Raw genomic sequence first — 19,666 nt, forward strand, 5'->3', positions numbered from 1 at the left:
TTACATTTCATATTAACATATTTTAACAGGGTAAAGATGCTAACTTTTTACATACCTATATCATTAATGTGTAAATCTGATATAAAAAGTTGTACAACAACTATTAAAATACCATACGTTTATGTGTGGCACAGTTTTTATTGAATTTTGAGCTACTTATTAATGCTGAATATCTCAAAAGAGCTTATGTGCATGTACAATGGGGAAGAAGAAAGATAAACAAAAGAGGTAAAATGATGGTTCATGGTTGAGTTTAATTTTGATATGTGTAATAGAGTTATTGTCATAGTTGTCTTCATTTTAGCAATAGGCATACTGTGCTATGGTCAGTAATTTGAACGAGTGGTGAAATCTGTATGTTAGCATGTTAGTGAAACAGTTATGAGTTCTGGACCAGTAATGGTTTGAACCCAACTAGGTGAATTTACCGCTATATATATTTTGTTAAAAGTAGTTGTGTTAATTTGCGTCCCTCGTCTAGATGCTAGACAAATGGCCAATGTTACATCTGAGGTATTTAGATGCTCAGGCTTGACTGGGTTTGTATGAACCAAGGCTGTTAAGCTGATCTGATGTAACATATGATATGTTAAGCTGTTATGATCATGTTTCTGTAATTAAATTCGGATAACTCCAGGTCATGCTCACAGTAAAATTGACACCATTAGAAATAGAATTCAACACAGTGCGACTTGAAACTTTGTAGATGTTTTCGGAAACGTATTCATGCTTACTTCTTTGTATGCCATTGTCACTGTTTTACTTATTTGGTAAAGTGTGAAGATCAAATCATAGGAGTTACTTTTATAAAGTCTTTTACATACATTTACAAGTTACACTAATATCAATCAAAGGTATATGCCAAAGTAGTACGTAGTATCTGCAAAGAAGAGAGTAACTTAAAACATCAGCAATGGGGCAATTCAATGCCTGCCAAACTTTTCACGGTCACATGTTTTGCTGCCATTGTAATGCCCTTGGGTAATACATTTATGATTCTTGCTCTTGTTTAGTGATCCTTGTAAAAAAGTTGCAATTTTGATTGAAATCATATAAAAACAAAATGAGGTGAAAAATGCACACAGACATTCAGTAAAATTCGTTGACAAGTTCAAGTCGAGCATTTGTGCAAAGACGTTTCTCAGCTTGAAGGTTCAGATGTCATACGTACCATAACAATTATCACTGAAATTACCATAAATCGACTACAATTGAGTTTATGTGAATAATTGGCGTTACTATCTATCGAAGCAATCCATTTGTGTTTATAAGTCGTATTTTTCATATATTTGTATTTTAATTCCATGTATACTTATATGATTTATAGCTCAGCCAATGTTGCACAAGCTCAACTAGATGACCAAAGTTTTGACAATGATGCCCAACCATCAAAGGCACAAACCAAAAAGGGAAGGAAGAAATTGGAAGACAATTGGTATGTAGATTGCATGTTTTTTCTAGTTTTTTTTTTCTTTTTTATAAAATAATGCTTACTGCGTATACTATTTTGTTATTTAAAAATAATAATATTTTTTATTTTATGCTTGCATGTAGGGAAGATGATGTCTTAACTGAACTTGCTGTAATTGCTGGGGATAAAATTCCTGTAGAGGGTGAGTAAATGTATTGTTTATTTTTCGATATACATTATTATATTTGAAACACAAACCTTTTACCTTTACTTTGATTTTTTCTCATTAAGACAAAGCAAATGATGGGCCCGGGACAAAACTTTGCGGAAAAAAGTCTAAGAAAAAGTTTGAAGATAATTGGTACAGTATGATATATAACGCTTGAGGGTGGTACGTAGAAAGTCAGATTGGCTAAGTTCTGGATTAAAGTACCGGTACGTCAAATATATGTCATGCCAAGTGCTGGTATCTAATCCTGAACATTTGTGAAGTACATTATTGGCCGGATGTTGCTAAAGTTCGGAAAGAAACTGATGAAATCTTTGTCATCAGTTAGGAATATCTAGTGTTTTTATAAATGGCTTAACTTTGAACACTGTTGTACTGTTCTAACAACACCCTTAGCGCTATAGAGTAGAGTACCATATAGTACAAATAGACAATAGCCTAACCATTACTAGGTGGTATATAGCACTATGGGTATTGTAATTTAGTTTAATTTAGAATTAAATTATTCTGACTTCCTGTATACCACCCTGATTCTTGGAGAGCAATATTTTTTGTCAATGCTAATAGATTGCAGGTCATTTAAAAATTTGCTTTCTGTTGATACTTGAATACCTCACCAAATAAGTTTGATTTTGTTCTAGGGAGGATGATGTAGCAAATGAAATAGCTGTGCTTTCTGGAGACAAACCTATGGAAGAAGGTGATATATTGGTTTGCTAATAATTTTGCAAGTAAATAGATTAACAAAAAATTACTGTAATTACAAGACAACCAGTCAAAATTTAACTTACGAGGGTAAGTCAATAAGTAATGTATCATTCTCAATTTATTACTTTTAAGTGCTTGTAGCTGTACAACTGTAATTTTCTCTCAAAATAATGAATATAAATGTTGAAGTTATCTCACCTTCCAAAGAAATCCCATAAACTGACCTTTTATTCTTGTAAGTGTGATTATAAATTAAAGATATCCGCTAGTCTGCCAAGCACTTGTGCTTTGAACAAAGAGTTGTTATAAGATTTCTGTTGGTTGAAGTGTAAAACCATGTGAGATACTTCTAGAATTAAAAGGCAGTTTGATTCTGCCTGTATGTTTAATACTAACTTTTCCAAATGAAAGCCAGTATTTAAAGATAGACGCCAAAACTAATGAACCTAGAAGTGAAATGTCTATAAACATTTCTACCTCAGCACTAACACAGGCTGCGGAAGACTTAATCCAGTGGTTCTTCAACTTTTCGGAGGAATTGAATCTCACAAGTTTCATACACACATTCATTAAACTCTAAGATAAAATTTATGAACATACTTAGTGGCATAGTTTTGACTGCGTTGAAAGGTGAAACTCAAAGATTTTGCACTTATGTCTCAAAAACACCTTGACGTGAAATTTATTCACATATTTAAGTGTATGGTAAATTTCATAAAACCACTTTCCTCCTCCAGATTGCAGTTAACACAATGAAATACTGTACTTTGTTGACACCTGCGACACAATGTTTCTTGTTCATACCGTTACATAGCTGAAAAAAGTGGAATAACCTACGCCTTAATGCCAACGAATAACCAACAAAACGAAAAAAGTTATGTTTTTGTTGTAGTGCCGGCAGCGCTCTTCAACAGGGATTCTGCAAAACATTTAGAGGGGTTCCGTGAGACTTAATTTTACCAGGGCCACTCATAATTTAGAGAAAATGATTTATTGTAATTTGTAAAAAAATTACTGGAATAATAACTGTTACATCACTAAAGCACTTCCCGAAGCTGTATTAGATGAAATTTCCAGATTTGATGAAAACATACTATTAAGTATATACTATAAAGTGGATTTGCCTCACTAACAAACTCAATTTTAATGTCCCAACTCTCATAGCCAGCGTAGTATTTGCAAGAAGTATCTCGTAGTTTACAAAACATACAAGAAAAATGATCTGTTATAATTAAGGTAAACTCGAGGTCCTCAAAGATTTTGAGTGCAGCCTGCCAAGCAGGTGGACTACATTGTAACAAAATGTTCTTTTGCCAGAACAGCAGTAATTTCGTAACTGTGCATGAGAATAAAATAGCATGTTTGAAATGAAAACTAGGATAAGCTCATGGGTGAAGGCATAAGACTAAGTGATATATGTTTGTGGTTTAGAACACAGCATCCAGTGGCGAATGATTTAACAGGTAATAAAACAGTAAAATGTAAGTATAGGGTTTAAAATACAGTATATGGCGTCTGCTATTACAATAACCATAGAAACAATAGCTAATGGGCTTGTAACTGTTCTTCAAACGGGAAGGATAACTCACACGCAGATGTGTGACAACCAGAAACTTGTTGAAGTTTTATGTTTATTGAATGTAACATTTATCAATCTAGATGGTTAAATGTTTATAACCTGACAAAATATTTCTCTTTCAAACTGTGAAATCATTTTTTGTTAACTGTAGCGATTCTCAAAGAAATAGAATATTTAGAAGCCCAACTTCTGTTGATGAAGTGTCCATCGGCAAATAGCATCGTAACGCGATGCTCTAGAATAGAAATGCAGCAATCCAGTTCTTAAGAAAAAAATAACTGGTCGATATAAAATCTTACTTATGGGTTAACAACTGAGCTTGATAGTTTACACTTTGCTGCAGTACTGTATTGAAAAGTTTAAAAAGGTTGCATGATTTGCATTGGGGTATAGTATGACAGGGATTTCGTAACACTAAACAGGTTAAAAAGCACAGTTGTAGTGTGAATGTCACATGACTTTGCACTCTCAAGTCTCAACCAAGAGAAATATGAGAAACTTAATCCTCTTGGGCCATCTTTAATTTGTATTCACACCTATAACAATCTAAAACAGTTTGATTTGTAGTTTTTTGCATATTTATAATATAAGATTGCACAACAACACAAAAGTAATCGAGAAAGTATCGTGACTTAACCTTACTGCTGTGGTACATGGTGAGGTTATACAATTGCACAAAGGTAAATATCTTTTTCGTAAAATTTTTTTACAAACTTGCAAAATTTTCTTTCATGCATCATATTATTTATATGCATTACGTTAAAGATGCTGCAAGGGATACATCTACTGCAAAACCACATGGCAAAAAAGGAAAGAAAAAAGTAGAAGATAATTGGTAAGTGAAATGGAAGAAAAAATGGGTTCAATACTTCACTGGATTTGTGGCTTGTGTGCATGTTCGATTACATTTTTGGTTGTCTATATCTTACAGTATTTTTTGCTATTTAGGGAGGATGATGTGGCCAATGAAATATCAGTTCTTTCTGGTGAAAAACCTGTTGATGAAGGTAATTTATCAGTGGTTTCATTTGCAGAATCGATTGCTTTCTGTCAATGTTATGCAGTGCGTATGAGTATTGTACAGTAATATGTTAGTAATTTTTCACAATTTGTTATGAATTATAGTTGTTAAAGCAATAAGCAGCCAAGAGATTGTTTATCAAACCTAACATGCATTTTATTTCAATCTTTTAGCAATGGAAGGATCTGCTCCCGCCAAACAGCAACCCAAAAAAGGAAAGAAAAAAGCGAAAAAAGATGACAACTGGTAAGGTGCCTAACTTTAATAATTCCAGGTAGTGAAAGGTTGCATGTACATTTCGCTATTTTATGTTGGAAGTTGGTTTATCACGACTGCTTGTATTAGTAAAGGTAGTTGACTTTAAAATGGAATTTAACAATGTACAACAATTTAACCCCAACTCTTAATATAACCTTATGAACTTCTTTCTAAACAGTATAAACATCAACAAGAATTTACCTTAATTCGGAGCACCGGCTAGTACCAGGTTTTAAAAAAATTCGTCACTGAACCAAATGCCATCGAAGCAACTTGTTGTTGTTGTAAGTTGTTACTTTAACAAACAACAGTTGATTCCATAAACTTGGAAGGCTGCGGGCCTTCACAAGCTTTGCTTACGGGTCAATAGATAATAATCAAAAGAAGGGGTTTTGGCTTGAGATAACGAAGCAAACAGGTGTAATTTGAAAAGTTATTAACACTTTTATGTCCACATGATTGTTAAATCGCTTAGGTTATGCTTAGAGTAGACATTAGTTAAAGCAAGTTAGCTCACAATGGTTGGCCAGTATGTTACGTTTCTCGGACAACCTTTCTGGTATCAAACTCGGAATACGGTTTATATATGATTTTTAGTCTAGTAGAAAATATTTCTTGCCAAGACAGGTGAATATTCTCCATCTACTTCAATCGTTTCCAAACCGATCTGAAGCCACATTTCTTGCAAATCTATCGATCAAGTTATCATCATGCAAATCAAGAAAAATGATACAGTAGCTGTAGCTGAGCTGGTTGCTTCACATTTTATGAAAGATGCCTTATTATTTCCCACCACTAAACACCGTTGTAAACATCAGATGGTGAAAACATCAATTATACTGTTTTTTTTTTATTTCGTATGTGATGTTAAACGGCATGTTACCACATTTTCTTTTTACACTGCCACCCATCACATTGAATTAAATGTATGCATCAACCTGGCTTTCAAGTATATTTAGCAATAAACACCTACACAATGTACACTTTATTGCACCTGGTTTCTTTAGTATTGCATTGAAGACAAATCTTTTAAGGTCATTTTGATTGTTGCCTAAATCATTGATTGGGTTTACTACTTCTGCCAAGTTTTCCTAAGTCTGATGCATTTCTGTTGTTGTACCATGTGGGCTTCTGGCCAATAAGGTTTTCCTGTCTTTGTTTTAGCGCATGCATTGTTGGTCTCAGAGTTGGAAACCTATGTATGTTTTTTTAGTTTGTGTCTTTTATAGATTTAAGTAGTCTACAATACAAAATTGTATTGAACAGTTTTCAAAATTCAATAGGCCTACAAAATTATATTAAAGATTTGTAAAGCATTTTCTTTATTATGTTATATTCTCAACTTTGTAGTGTTTATTGCAGCTGTCAGGTTAAGTAAAAAGTCTTCATTTGAATTGCAGAACAATTTAAGTTTGTGACCACTCCTCTAAACCTAAATCTTTGACTTTATGGCATTTATTTTCTGTTTTAGCTTTTAGTATCTGACATTATATTCACAAAAGACGTTCATCTATGTTTCCCAGGATGACTTTCATAATTCAGAGCTTAATTCTTGACAAGTGCTTTGTATTCTTGGCACCAGAAATCTTCCTGTGGTCTGCCAATTTTTATGTTAAGATCACCCATCACTGTTTTGATGTCCTGTCGTCCATTATTTACCTGCTATTTCCTTCTGATTTAATTATTATCATAATACTTTCTTTAAATTTTAACGCGAGACTACTTCTAAACTACGTACTTTGTAAATTTAAAATTATTATCATGAAAGGTTATTCTTTGTGATTGGTGCATATACTTGAATGACGATTGATGGCCATGTAGAAGTGGTGTGTTTTCTGCTTTGGAAACATTCAGATTAAATGCATCTATTTCATTTTGGTGGGTGACAGTGTTAGAAGACTATTAATCGATAAAATAAGTAATCATTGTCTTGGTCTTTGGTCGGACATTACAATATAGTTTTCACAACCCATATCAACGAAGGTGGCTATTTCATCGTGAGTAGGCCACATAGTCCACTGGTAGATATAAGGGGTTAGGTAAGGACAAAAGACATCCTAATTGATTATATAGCTCTTTAGGGTTCAACTTAAACTTTAGATTAGGGTGTACGTTTAAGGTAGATCAAGATTTGATGTAGGTTATTATTTTATAACACTTAATATAGAAATGAAAGCTAGCTTCAAATGTTTTTTCCCATGAAAAACGGACAGTGATTGTTAAAAATTGTTTGACAGGCAGTGGATTGCAAGATTGTGCAACTTGTTGGGCTTAAAGTGAAGGAATGTAATTGCTTGTACATAAACTTTAGTATATCAGGCATTGATTATTTGTTCTGATTATGTCACCTTAACAGTGGTTTTTATACATTTTTTATATGACATGACTATTTGTAGAAAAATACAATGTGCTCGCACCTTGAACCACCAATGGTAATAATTAAGCTTGGTCACCAAATTTAATGTTTATCCTAATGTTTGTACATCTTTTTGTACTGGAGAAACATTTTTATTGCTTCCAAATGATAAGAGGATTTTGCTTTTTTTTTAGGGAGGACGATGTTTTAAATGAAATTGCAGTTTTATCAGGCGACAAAGCTGCTGATGAGAGTATGCATCCATTCTTTCATAGTTATCATTTATTAGACAAAACTTTGATTTATCAAATATTCTTTTATTCACCTGACATTATCATGTTTTGGATATGTAGCAACAGCAAAGGAAGAGCATGTTTCTAAATCAAAGAAGCAAAAAAATAAAAAGAAATCAGAACAACAAGCTAAAAAACTTGATTCTGAAAACAAAGGTATACTTATATTTAATTACATTATTTCAAAACCATCAGTTCTTGAGTTACTTTTATCTGTTTTAGTTTTGCATTATTTCTTAAAATGACAACAAAGTTTTATAACATATCCATAATATCAGGGTCAACATTGCTCATATGTTTAGTTATAATTATAAAAATCTGATAAATTTTGTTTCGTACAGAAACTGAAGGAAAAGATGATATACCTAGAAGTGATACAGGTTGGACCCAAAAAAAGGATTGTTATATTGTTACATTATTGACTAGAGTTGTAAACTTGTATCATACTTGCGAAAGTAACTGACAAGCAAGACAAACATGCCTAAATTTGCCCTTAGGTTAACAAGTAACAGAAATCAACCTTCCGATATTACTAGACGGTTTCATGACCGTTTTGGTATGGTTTCCATAAAAATATCCAATTAATATGACTAGACTTGGGAAATTATTCCCGATTTCTTCTTTCTCATGTATATTTCTTACTACTTGCATCATACCCTGCATCATTGCATTTAGGTATTACTAAAAATTGTTTGAATGCGAAACTGTTAACACCATTTGTCGAAAAATATATTTTGTAAAATAATAACTCGCTGATCTGGTAACATTTTCATTTACTTACATTGCGAAATAGTCAGCTCAGGTTATTAGTCTTGTCCTTGTTGATGGAGATGTCGAAATATTTAACATATGTTAGTTTATTAAATATTAGACAAACAGTTACTTGTGAAACCAAACAGGGTTTTTCATGGTTATTCTAATTCTGAAATTAAAAATTGAGTGAGGAAATAATCACCGAATGCTTATTTTCTGAATATGCTCAGGGTTTTGATTAATTGTCAAACTATAAATGCTTTTTCGAGAAATGAATTAGTTATGCTTCGTACATTGTTTCACAAGACATTGTGCATCCCTACTGCGTACCACAGTCGAAGAAACTTTGTATAGGATTTATCATTTTTTAACATAGAATCACTTTATAATTGTTTCCTTTGTTAGGAATTTTGGATGTGATTTATCCATCACTAGATTATATTGTGCATTATATTTAAGGTACACCAGCCGATGGCCTTGAACAAACAGAAGCTACAATGAGCAATAAACAAAAAAAAAAGAAAAAAGCTGAAGAAGCCAAAGCAAAAAAAGAAGAGAAAGGCAAAAAAGGAAAATTGAACAAAACTGCATTAAAAGTATGTCTTTTGTTGTTACTAAAATTAGGAATCCAATGCAACAAACACTAACCTATCACCACCCTTTTCATAATTTGATGTAAAGTCCATTGTTTCGTATCTTAATCTTTATTTGTTTTTATAATGTATATTAAATGAATTGTGCCCTTTTCAGGCAATGAAAGAAGCATTAGCAAAGCAAAAAGAAGAGGAAGAGCGCTTGCGGCAAGAGCAGGAGGAGAAGATTCGTAAAGAAGAAGAAGAACGCCAAAAGCAATTGCAAGCTCTGGAAATTGAAAGGCAGAAAAAAGAGAAGAAAAAACAAGACAAAAAAGACAGAATAAAACGTCTGAAAGAAGAAGGTACAAAACTTTGACAGAAAGACCTTGTTTTACTGATTGCACTTCAATGAGAAAATTACTCCATTTCATTATTATCTGTCTCAAATTAGACATTTTTTCATGCAGGAAAGTACCTCAATCCATCTCAGATTGCTGCCAAGAAAAAAAGGGAAGCTTATCTTGAGAGTTTAAAACAAGCTGGTATAGCCATTCCAGACAAATCTGAAGTTGGTGAAAAACCAAAAAAGCCAAAGTCAGTTTTTGTGATACTGTTAATTATACCGTAATTACAAATATAACTGCACGCTAAAAGAATCATTCAACTTGTTTGATACCATAGGTTTCTTTATAGTACAGTATTTCCAACTGCCATCGTTCGCTTACATGTTTAACTCTTTTGTATAAGTGTTAGAATTTAGTATATGCCTGTGCGTAGTGATCAGCAACTGATTCGTTAGATTTCATTTCATTGCTTAGAAAGTAAGCACATTTATAACTTTTGATCTGAAGCATGTTACTGTATACCGTGCTACCTGATGTTCAGTTTTTTCTTGTTTGTTGATTTGTTTTTCTGCAATTTTTATTTTCTAACTTCATATCATGAGCAGTTGGAATTACTTTTCTTAGGTATGAAAAGAAGAAAAAACAGGTCAAAAAAGACGATGAAGAAAAGCCAGAAGTTGCATCTCTGGTTGTTGAAGAAGAGCCAATGGTTGAAGAAGAAACAAAGGAAGAAATTCAAGTTGCAACAGAAGAAACTGCTCAAGTAAATGTTTAAGAGTGCTCAGTTGTGAAAGCAAAAGTGCCTAATAGTAATCACACGGCAGGTCTATTGTCTTGCTTCTCTTGAGTTATCTTCTGCAGTATATTAAAAGTTTATTAAACAAAAAATAATCAAACTTGAGTAGGCTATTACAATGTTATGTATGAAATGATAGTTTTTACAGCCCCTTTCGTTTAGGATAACGGTGATGTGGAAGAGGATGATTTAGATCATTGGGAGGATATGGCTAATGAGACTCAGGAAGGAGAAAAGCAATCCAAACGAGGTCTTTGCAATAATTGTGTTGTTTTTACATGAAAAGAAAATCATTCCATTGTGTTAAACGATATAATAGTAATGGAACGATTAACTTATCGCTCTCTAGTATACACTTCCTTCTTTGTAGATGCTGACAATGGCCTAAGTGAATTTGAGGATGAAGATGAAGAAGAAGAAGAAGAAAGTTCTGATGATAGTGAGGAATCAGAAGAAAGTGAGGTGGAAGAAGAGCTCACTCCACGGGAAAAGACCCTGAAACGAATGAAGGTGAACAAAGTTTACTTTTGTTTATTGTTCAGACACTTTCTTGCCAATACAAATCAGATATTCATCATTCATTTTTCTGGTATATTCTTGTTATTAAAAAGCAAACTGTATATCAATGGCATTGATATCTATTTCAGCAATATTATTTAAATATTTTAGCAACTTCGAGAGCAAAATGAAATGAACCGCTCTACAGACAACCTGCGATCACCTGTAATTTGTGTCATGGGCCATGTAGATACTGGCAAAACTAAAATATTAGACAAGGTAAAACGATAAGCAATACAGAATTGAAAACTGTTGTAAACCATTCAAGCATAAATTTTTAACTTGTGAGAGGTGAACTGTTTATTGATCGATTTATGAATAGATTCGTCATAGTCATGTGCAGGATGGTGAAGCTGGTGGTATCACTCAACAAATTGGTGCAACAAACATTCCAGTTACTGCTATACAGGAACAAACCAAGATGGTTGATGATGTAATAAAACTTATTAAATTAATTTATCAGTTCCAATTTATAATTTTCTTTTATGTAAACTATGCTATCCTGTCCTGTGCTATTTTCATAATAAATAATTATTTAATCAATATTAACATTTAATAACATTTATAATCAATAAATCTAATAATTCTAATACAGTAATAATAATTGTAATAATAAATAAATTGTAACAATTTCAGTTCAAGGAAATTTTAATGCCTGGGCTGTTAGTCATCGACACACCTGGTCACGAGTCGTTTAGCAATCTTCGCTCCAGAGGTTCTTCAAATTGTGATATGGCCATTCTCGTTGTTGATATAATGCATGGCCTAGAACCACAAACAGTTGAATCCATCAACATGCTTAGAAAGAGAAAAACTCCATTCATTGTTGCTCTTAATAAAGTAAATTAATGTGATCTTACCGTACTTTGAATATAATTTTTGAAATTGAATTTCTTGTATTAGTGTATTACATTTTGTGCCTAAATATTTTGTCCATATGTATATGGCGTGTTGCAAGAAGAGCTAATACTAGTAACTGTGATTAATAATTTGTTTGATGTACTTGCTAATGCGTGAAGAATTAATATTATTCTTTTTACCCCATTATTTTTTGAATTTGCAGATAGATCGTTTATATGAGTGGAAAGCAAGCCCTGACAGAGATGTAGTTGCAACCATAAAGCAACAAAAGAAATTCACTAAAGATGAATTTCAAGAAAAAGTTAACCACGTTATTGTTCAGGTATTGTATATTACCAAAATGTGAGCACAATTCTGAGTGCGTCGAATTTTATTTTGGAGCTATGCGTGAAACCATACCATGAAATTTTACTTTTTGTAATTGTATTTGATACTATGTATGGTTTTCTTTTAAACTAGTTGTATTTGTACAGTTTGCTGAACAAGGTTTGAATGCCAAGCTGCATTACGAAAATGATGACCTAGATACATGGATTTCAATGGTCCCAACTTCAGCACATTCTGGTGACGGAATGGGAAATCTGATTGCCCTTGTTGTTCAATCTTGTCAGACACGTTTAGCAAAGAGGCTGTCATATTCAGAAAATCTCCAGTGTACGGTTTTGGAGGTACTGTACTGTATTTATGAAAGCAGACAGCAGCAGTCTATAACAAAAAATAAAAATAGAATTAAAATTCCCCAAATATTTATCATTTTTGTAAAGCAGGCAGATGGAAAACAATATACTCCTTTAAACATTTGCTTAGTCTTATTATATGCAAACGTTTTAGTTTGTTCTTTATATCGGTATAACACTTCAAGCTCCTAACATTGTGCATTCACCAACGCCTTTATTTTCACAGGTGAAGGCGATCCAGGGTTTGGGTACGACAGTAGATGTTATTTTAACTAATGGACGGTTAAAATATGGCAATACCATAGTGCTTGCTGGTGTTGAGGGGCCAATTGTAACTCATGTCAAGGGTTTACTCATGCCACAACCTTTAAAAGAACTCAGAGTTAAGGTAAGGTGATGTCCATCGTGCCAGAAAGTGTTGGTTAAGCATTGTCAAATATTTACTTTTTTCCATCCTTGTTATGAATAAAGCTTGAAATTAAGATTAAACTTACTCAATATGATGTAGAATCCTTATGACAAGTTCAATGAAATAAAAGCAGCCCAAGGTGTCAAGATTCTAGCAAAAGATCTAGACAAAGCATTGGCTGGGACATCACTACTGGTCGCAAAACGTGATGATGAAATAGAAATACTGAAGGTACCTCTTGTAACACTACTTATCAACTACACAAGATAAATTTTGGCCTGTAAATTGTGTGTTCAAGTTAAATATATTCTCGAGTTGTGTGCACTTATTTGTCATTCTTGGTATGTGAAGCACCTCGACTTTTTGTTGAATATGAATTTTCTGCCTTCTTAAAGGACGACGTACAGGCTGAGGTAGCACAAGCTCTTAAAAGCATCAAACTCCAAGAACGAGGAGTGTACGTCCAAGCATCCACTCTCGGATCACTCGAGGCTTTACTTGAATTTCTGAAGCAGTCAAAGATTCCTTACTCAGGTTTAAAAGTGAATTTGTTCTGTGCAACCCTATCCCAGTTACAATTAATAACCGTCAACATTTGCTGTTTTTATTTGTGAGTTTTTGGTTTGTGCAAGGGACTTTTAAAACCTGAGTTATTTTCTATGTTTTGTAATTTAATATTTATTAAGCTAAGCTGTTAGTTGTTGCATGTCATTTTAGATGATAACTTGCTCTGCTTTGCTAAAACGCTCATTATCTTATTTATTCATTGACACATCTCGCTTTAGGCATCAGCATCGGACCTGTGCATAAGCGTGACGTGATGAAAGCGTCAGTCATGCTAGAACATGACGACCAATGGGCCGTCATACTCGCTTTTGATGTTAAGGTGGGGCAAATTATAATGGTTTCTGTAAAATTAACAGATGTCCCACATTTTTGTTTGATATGGCACCACCACTGTTAATCCAATTTTCTACAGTATGTTTCCATGGTAACAGCAGTTCTTTTTAAGCAGACTTAGTAAGTTACAATACCCATATCATGCAGGTTGAACGCGAGGCGCAAGAAATCGCTGAAAACCTTGGCGTAAGGATATTCACTGCCGACATTATATATCACCTGTTTGATGCGTTTATGCAACACAGAGAAGACTTGAAGAAACGCAAACAAGACGAATTCCGCCACTTAGCTGTAGGTTATCTCATATTTTACCTTAGATATAAACCTAAACATGAGATGTATGATGGTTGGTATTTTATCTTGTCTCAGGTCTTCCCATGCAAATTTAGGATAGTTCCGAATTGCGTATTTAAATCACGTGACCCTATTGTCGTCGGCGTAAATGTGGAGGCTGGTCAGCTGAGAATCGGGACTCCGATTTGCGTGCCAAGCAAGGATGTAACTAACATTTCAATTCGTTATGTAGTAGTTTGCATAATCTGTTATCGTGGCTTGTATAACACAGTAATCGATGAATGTAATTTAAAGGTGTGCAAATTTTTTAGTTTCTTAATGTGGGAATTGTGGGAAGTATGGAGTTTAATCATAAATCTGTTGAAGTGGCGAGGAAATCTCAGGAAGTTTGCATCAAAATTGAAAATGCTCCTGGTGAAGCACCTAAAATGGTTGGGCGCCATTTTGACGAAACCGATCTATTAACCAGCAAGGTAATAACAAAACTACAAAAATATTCTGAAGGAAATTGCATTTTTTTTCAAATACATTATATTTTCAGATTTCCAGAGACTCCATAAACCTTCTAAAGGATTGGTTCCGTGAAGAAATGCAGAAAAGTGACTGGCAACTGATTATAGAGTTGAAGAAGCTGTTTGATATTATCTGAGTCCATGCAATGCAGCATCAATATGATAACAGAGAAGGATAAGTGGAAAGTGGTGTCGATAAGGGAGCAGAGACAGGCTGCAAAAATTGTGAATACTTGGCGAATATTCGTTTGGTGGCGGTTCAATTAATTTCAAATATTACTCTTGCGAATCTGGCTTAGTTTGTGGTAAAACACTCCGATCGTTTCTGGCTTCTACAGCTTTGTGTAACTGTGTGATGATGCTAAAATATAAAAAAATATGCACACTGTCAAATAGAATTCAAAATCAAGTCGGTATAGACAAAAGATCTTTATTAGTGCCAAGGGTTTGTCAGCTTTAATTGCTGTGTTTGTACAATTTGGGCTTCATTCACTAAACAGAGTTCAATATTTCTTTGGGATATCATGTCGTCAACAATCAACATTTCCAATGACAAGGGTTTTGGTATTCATAAACAAATTGAATTACGGCAAGAAATTGTAGTAACAATGTTAATGTAGAAATAGGCTGCCTAGACACTGAACCCAGCAGAAATTCCCATCATAGTCTTTCCATAGTGGGCAACCGACTATATCATAACCATCAATCACTTCGTCATAAATCTACTCATCAGGAAAACCGGTCAGGTATTCTTTGCCCATACAAGTGTGTGTACTAACAATTCACCATTTCCAGCAAGATTCTATATTGGACCAATATGCTAAATGAAGTACGATTAATCGATTATGTTATGCTACAGATAAAAATGGCTAAACTACCACACAATAGGAAAGGTACCAAGGTATTTATTTTGCAAGAAATTTGACATTAAATGGCAACAATGCAATGTAATTCCACTGCAAAAAAATTACGATATCATGAGAACTAATGATTTGCTACCATGAAAATCACAACAGAGTTTTCCCCACACCAATAAATAAAATCACATTGAAACTTGACAAAATCAGTAAATGAAGAGTGCATAATTTCTGCTAGAATGATTCAAAATATTCAAAAATCATTTGATAATATGGTAAATCAAGACAATAGTCATAAACGATAGCAGTGATTTCAAACACCAGTTCTTTGGCAATGCGTAAAATCATAATAAACGAAATAGCAATCACTATACCTTGATCAGTATAAATATGAAAGTACACAGTGACCGAACACAGTAAAGTCAACATGATAATATCATACCACTTAAGTATAATTTGAAGAAATATAATGAGTAAAGTAAAAACTCCTACAGTACAAACCGATTTTAGGTTAGTGGTAAAAATTAAGTTCTGTTATAAAGTGCAGTAAGTACACTAGACACAATGCAGTCTTGTGGATCATCAACAGGAGAAATAAAATTGTTACCTGCTTCATAGCTGATAACAGAGCAGTGTGAAATTTCTGCAGCTCCAGTGTCTAAAGAACTACAAAAGTAAAATAGAATTCAACAATTAGCTTCATATCAAACCAGAACACGTATTTACTTCAATTTTTTAATGTAAGCAGTCCTGTTATTTACTATAATTACTTTTCAAATAAACTGATGGCTATTAAAATTTTTTGGAATAAACTCAAAAAGATAACTGTAAACTTAGCAAAGGATGCAACTTATTGAAAAATATTTTGATATTTGCATGAATCCCAAATCTACTAACTTTGCCCTAAATCAGGAGTCTTAAACTTTTTAATTCTTCACACCCCTAGAAAACATTTTATCCCTTGCTTCCATAAAAGGCAGTTTTCGACTAACAAAAGATAAATACCTTGAGATCTAAATAATTACGATAGTAAACACCATCAATTGTATTTTTGCATTTAACATGTTTAATAGAATTGCGCAGTCATTTGAAATACCTTGGGTTGTAAGGCCCAAGTGCTTGTAAGTTTTTATAGGGCGCCAAGAGAAAGAAAAGTTTGAGAACCACTATACGTGATAAAACAAATGACCAATATGTGGGTGTAGCATTCCAAATTTTATTAATCTAAAATTTACTAACAATCAGGTTAAACTAAAAAGGGCTACCTCCTTTAAACTTACTCCATGCTTTGAACAACATTTGAATACAAATGAGGTATATTCAGCAAATCAAGTAAGGTATTGCACAAAGGATCATGATTCAAAATCCATTGAAGATACTGCTGCAAACCAATTCTTCTGTTTTCAATAACCTGAAAATTACAAAATACCATAAACAAGCTCTGAATCTGCGGATGTTAAAAAGTATGTAAGTCTTTCCTTAAAACTCTATTTCCATCATTGATTTCTTTCTACATTAACATATCTCTCTGTCCCTTAGGTCTATAATATGAATACATCCTTCATGGTCTACCCAAAGACATAAGCATAGTGCAACAATTCACTCTGTATGAAGAATATATACAGCACCTTACATATTCATACCAGGTCACCAGGATCATAATTATAGGATAACATCAAACAGTATCACCTATCTGCCATGTTAAATCTAAGTGAAAAGAATAAACTTACAAACAAAAGTGCATTTGCTACATGCCATGATAAAGACATAAGATTGGGCTGAAAATTTAACCAAATTTCTTCAGCGAGTGGCTAGCTGAAAATTACCAAGATACATTTTTTATTCTCATGAATCAGGATGAAATTTTTGGAGAGAAATTAAAAATAAAAGTTAAACCTAGAGTGGCAACCAATACCTTTTGTATTTTACTATATACCAAAGATGGAAAAACTCGAGTCAGGATTTTGGTAAGACTTGACTTGTGTTTTAGTGTTTAAAAGACTCGTTACTTGACTCGAGTTAAAATGGGAATATGTGTTGACTTGTCGAGTCGCAAAGCAAATCGTTGTAAAATCGGTTTTTACATAAAATTTGTGAAAGAATTTATTCAAAAATCATTCTACTAAATGTGCAAAAGAGTCAGAAAAGGATAAACTCAGATCATATGCTTATATTTATATATGTATGTTACGAGTATTCAGAAAATCATTTGTTATCGATCTTAAATGAAAAACAAATTGTAAATGGTGATTTGGCATGTATTACGACTTGGACATGATTTGATACATTACTGACTAGACTTGGATTTGCGCTGCCAGTGACTTGACTTGTATCATAACCATTAAGACTTATTTCCATCACTACCATATACTGGGTTAAAACGTTTCAGTCACCACAAACTTTAATGAAAATTTTGCATGAGTACTGGTAAAGGTTATCATGCTAGACTGAGAAGTTTACTGTGGAAATAAAATGTCAGAAGTATATTCAAGTATTAAAATGATAATTAATAAGCAGAATATTCTGCCATATTTCAGTAGAATACAAAATGTTTGTCCAAAATGCTTTTGAACTTTACATGTGTAGTTGATACCTTTTTGCCTAATATATATAGTTAACAGCTTCAGCCATATAGCTGCTATTACCCTGAAGAATAAAATGTCTCGCCAAATAAAAACGTAATCAACCATTACCATTCTCAAGCATTGCAAGTGGATTGAAAAGTTACTTTGCACCAAAAACCTGCATTTGGCATATTGTTTTTATAAAACCAGTATTTGTATGCAATATACAAATTCTAAAAACATTACATTGACATGTGAACATTCTTCATAACAATCATTATTTGTTTGCATGGTGCAAGTAAAATATTGTTACTACCCATACCTTAGCAGCTTGGTTGCGCATTTGTTTGGGTGGAAATGGAGGCGTTACACCTTGCTTTTTCAGAATCTTGTATATATAAAAAAGCTCGCTGTATCGCTTCTGAATATAATGTGTTCGTCCTTGTATGGTCACAGATATCTCATACACCTAAATCATTACATAAAAATGTAGGTATACACAACCAAAATTAACACTTCATTACACACATTGATTACTGTGAAAAGTAAAAGTTAGAAAACTTGGTCACTTACAATATTCAACTAATTACCGGTACTTACAGTGTATACTTTGCCATGCTCAGATACAGTGTGTGACTTAGGAATGGTGACAACATTCATTGTGAGGTGGTGAGGCACTATGTGCAACTAAATCACAAACTTACTGGTTGTTACGAATTTTACATTATGTAACCATCTGCTTTACTATCATAAATTCGTACACATGCAATTTCTCAATTTTATTACAAAGCAGACCAACACAAAAGGATATAGCACTAATTTTCAGTAATATAGCCTAGCAAAAAGAAATCAGAACTAAAAATCTTGGGTCCACTAAACAAGTGCACAACCACAGGATGCCTTTGTATACTATAACTAGACCACAGCTACTCAAATTGTAACGTCATCAGGTTGTGCACTTGTATACTAAAATCTCATTAGAAGCAAGCATTGATTATGTCAATTAGGTTTACGCATTAATCACGTGCTGTTTTTTGGTTTTAGCTTAAAGCTGATTTCATGAATTTAATAGCTTCAAACAATGTCATGAGTAGAACCATTATTTACTGGTCGCTAGCGCTAAAACACAAAACATGCAATTTCATAGCTTTTGAAAAGGAGAAATTTCATCGCAACCAGAGTGCGGCCATATATAGTAAGAGGTAAGCGATTGCCAGATTACTGCGTCTTTGGCTTAAAACGAGAGATCACTCAGGTGAACAAAAAATACGCTTTAGGCAATTATTAAGTACAGCAAACTAATGTTCTTGCAGTTGGGAAGTAGCCGATTTCGATATCTTGTCAAGTGGTAACATTTGTTATGATTATGTTACAATCAAATTTTCAAAATGAAAGTGAAGTATTGCCATAAACAATAGAACTTGAATACTATTTTCACTGATTCCTATTAAGAATGGCCTTTGTTTGAAAAACTTGGAAGCAATGAAAAAGGCTACGCTGTTATTCGGCCTAACATACCATCCCGCATATGCCACCAACTTCGAACGTTAAGTTACCGGTAAATAGCCTTATATGGTGCGACGCCTTTTCGAAGTTTTAACGCGCTTCACCAAGTTTAGAGAAAGAATGTTGTTATGACGTCATACTCTTTTTCACTCTGCAGTGTTAACACACCAAATTCATCTACACAAAGTACTAAAAGCAACGTACG

At 33.4% G+C, this 19,666-nt stretch overlaps 2 protein-coding genes across 2 annotated transcripts; one reads left to right on the forward strand and one right to left on the reverse strand.

Annotated features, from left to right (window-relative positions):
* Positions 1-14,947, forward strand: LOC143451961 (eukaryotic translation initiation factor 5B-like). Its single transcript, XM_076952753.1, has 30 exons — positions 1-228; positions 1,328-1,435; positions 1,555-1,613; positions 1,703-1,772; positions 2,282-2,340; positions 4,693-4,762; positions 4,876-4,934; positions 5,122-5,194; positions 7,757-7,815; positions 7,916-8,011; positions 8,197-8,235; positions 9,068-9,204; positions 9,359-9,545; positions 9,651-9,777; positions 10,152-10,290; positions 10,486-10,573; positions 10,694-10,833; positions 10,993-11,100; positions 11,204-11,314; positions 11,518-11,721; positions 11,945-12,064; positions 12,216-12,410; positions 12,646-12,807; positions 12,928-13,059; positions 13,224-13,362; positions 13,614-13,714; positions 13,876-14,019; positions 14,098-14,226; positions 14,334-14,495; positions 14,564-14,947. Exons 1-30 carry the CDS (start codon positions 200-202, stop codon positions 14,669-14,671), a joined length of 3,354 nt encoding a protein of 1,117 aa, XP_076808868.1. The 5' UTR covers positions 1-199; the 3' UTR covers positions 14,672-14,947.
* A 476-nt stretch (positions 14,948-15,423) lies between these two features.
* Positions 15,424-19,195, reverse strand: LOC143458100 (sorting nexin-24-like). The gene is made up of 4 exons (XM_076955292.1): positions 18,556-19,195; positions 18,278-18,424; positions 16,672-16,802; positions 15,424-16,057 (listed from the first exon to the last, which is right to left on the reverse strand). The coding sequence occupies exons 1-4, from the start codon at positions 18,613-18,615 to the stop codon at positions 15,916-15,918; spliced, it is 480 nt and encodes a 159-aa protein (XP_076811407.1). The 5' UTR covers positions 18,616-19,195; the 3' UTR covers positions 15,424-15,915.
* Between the last annotated feature and the right edge of the window lie 471 nt (positions 19,196-19,666).

Source organism: Clavelina lepadiformis, chromosome 1 (assembly GCF_947623445.1).
Source record: "Clavelina lepadiformis chromosome 1, kaClaLepa1.1, whole genome shotgun sequence".
Taxonomy (NCBI): domain Eukaryota; kingdom Metazoa; phylum Chordata; class Ascidiacea; order Aplousobranchia; family Clavelinidae; genus Clavelina; species Clavelina lepadiformis.

Coding starts and splice junctions, on each gene's coding strand:
- LOC143451961 (XM_076952753.1), top strand. CDS start 200: ATGGGGAAGAAGAAAGATAAACAAAAGAG. Junction 13,715..13,875: donor TACTCGCTTTTGATGTTAAG/GTGGGGCAAATT, acceptor CATATCATGCAG/GTTGAACGCGAGGCGCAAGA. Junction 14,496..14,563: donor CCGATCTATTAACCAGCAAG/GTAATAACAAAA, acceptor TTATATTTTCAG/ATTTCCAGAGACTCCATAAA.
- LOC143458100 (XM_076955292.1), bottom strand. CDS start 18,615: ATGAATGTTGTCACCATTCCTAAGTCACACACTGTATCTGAGCATGGC. Junction 16,803..18,277: donor TGCGCAACCAAGCTGCTAAG/GTATGGGTAGTA, acceptor TGTAATTTTCAG/GTTATTGAAAACAGAAGAAT. Junction 16,058..16,671: donor AATGTTGTTCAAAGCATGGA/GTAAGTTTAAAG, acceptor TTACTTTTGTAG/TTCTTTAGACACTGGAGCTG.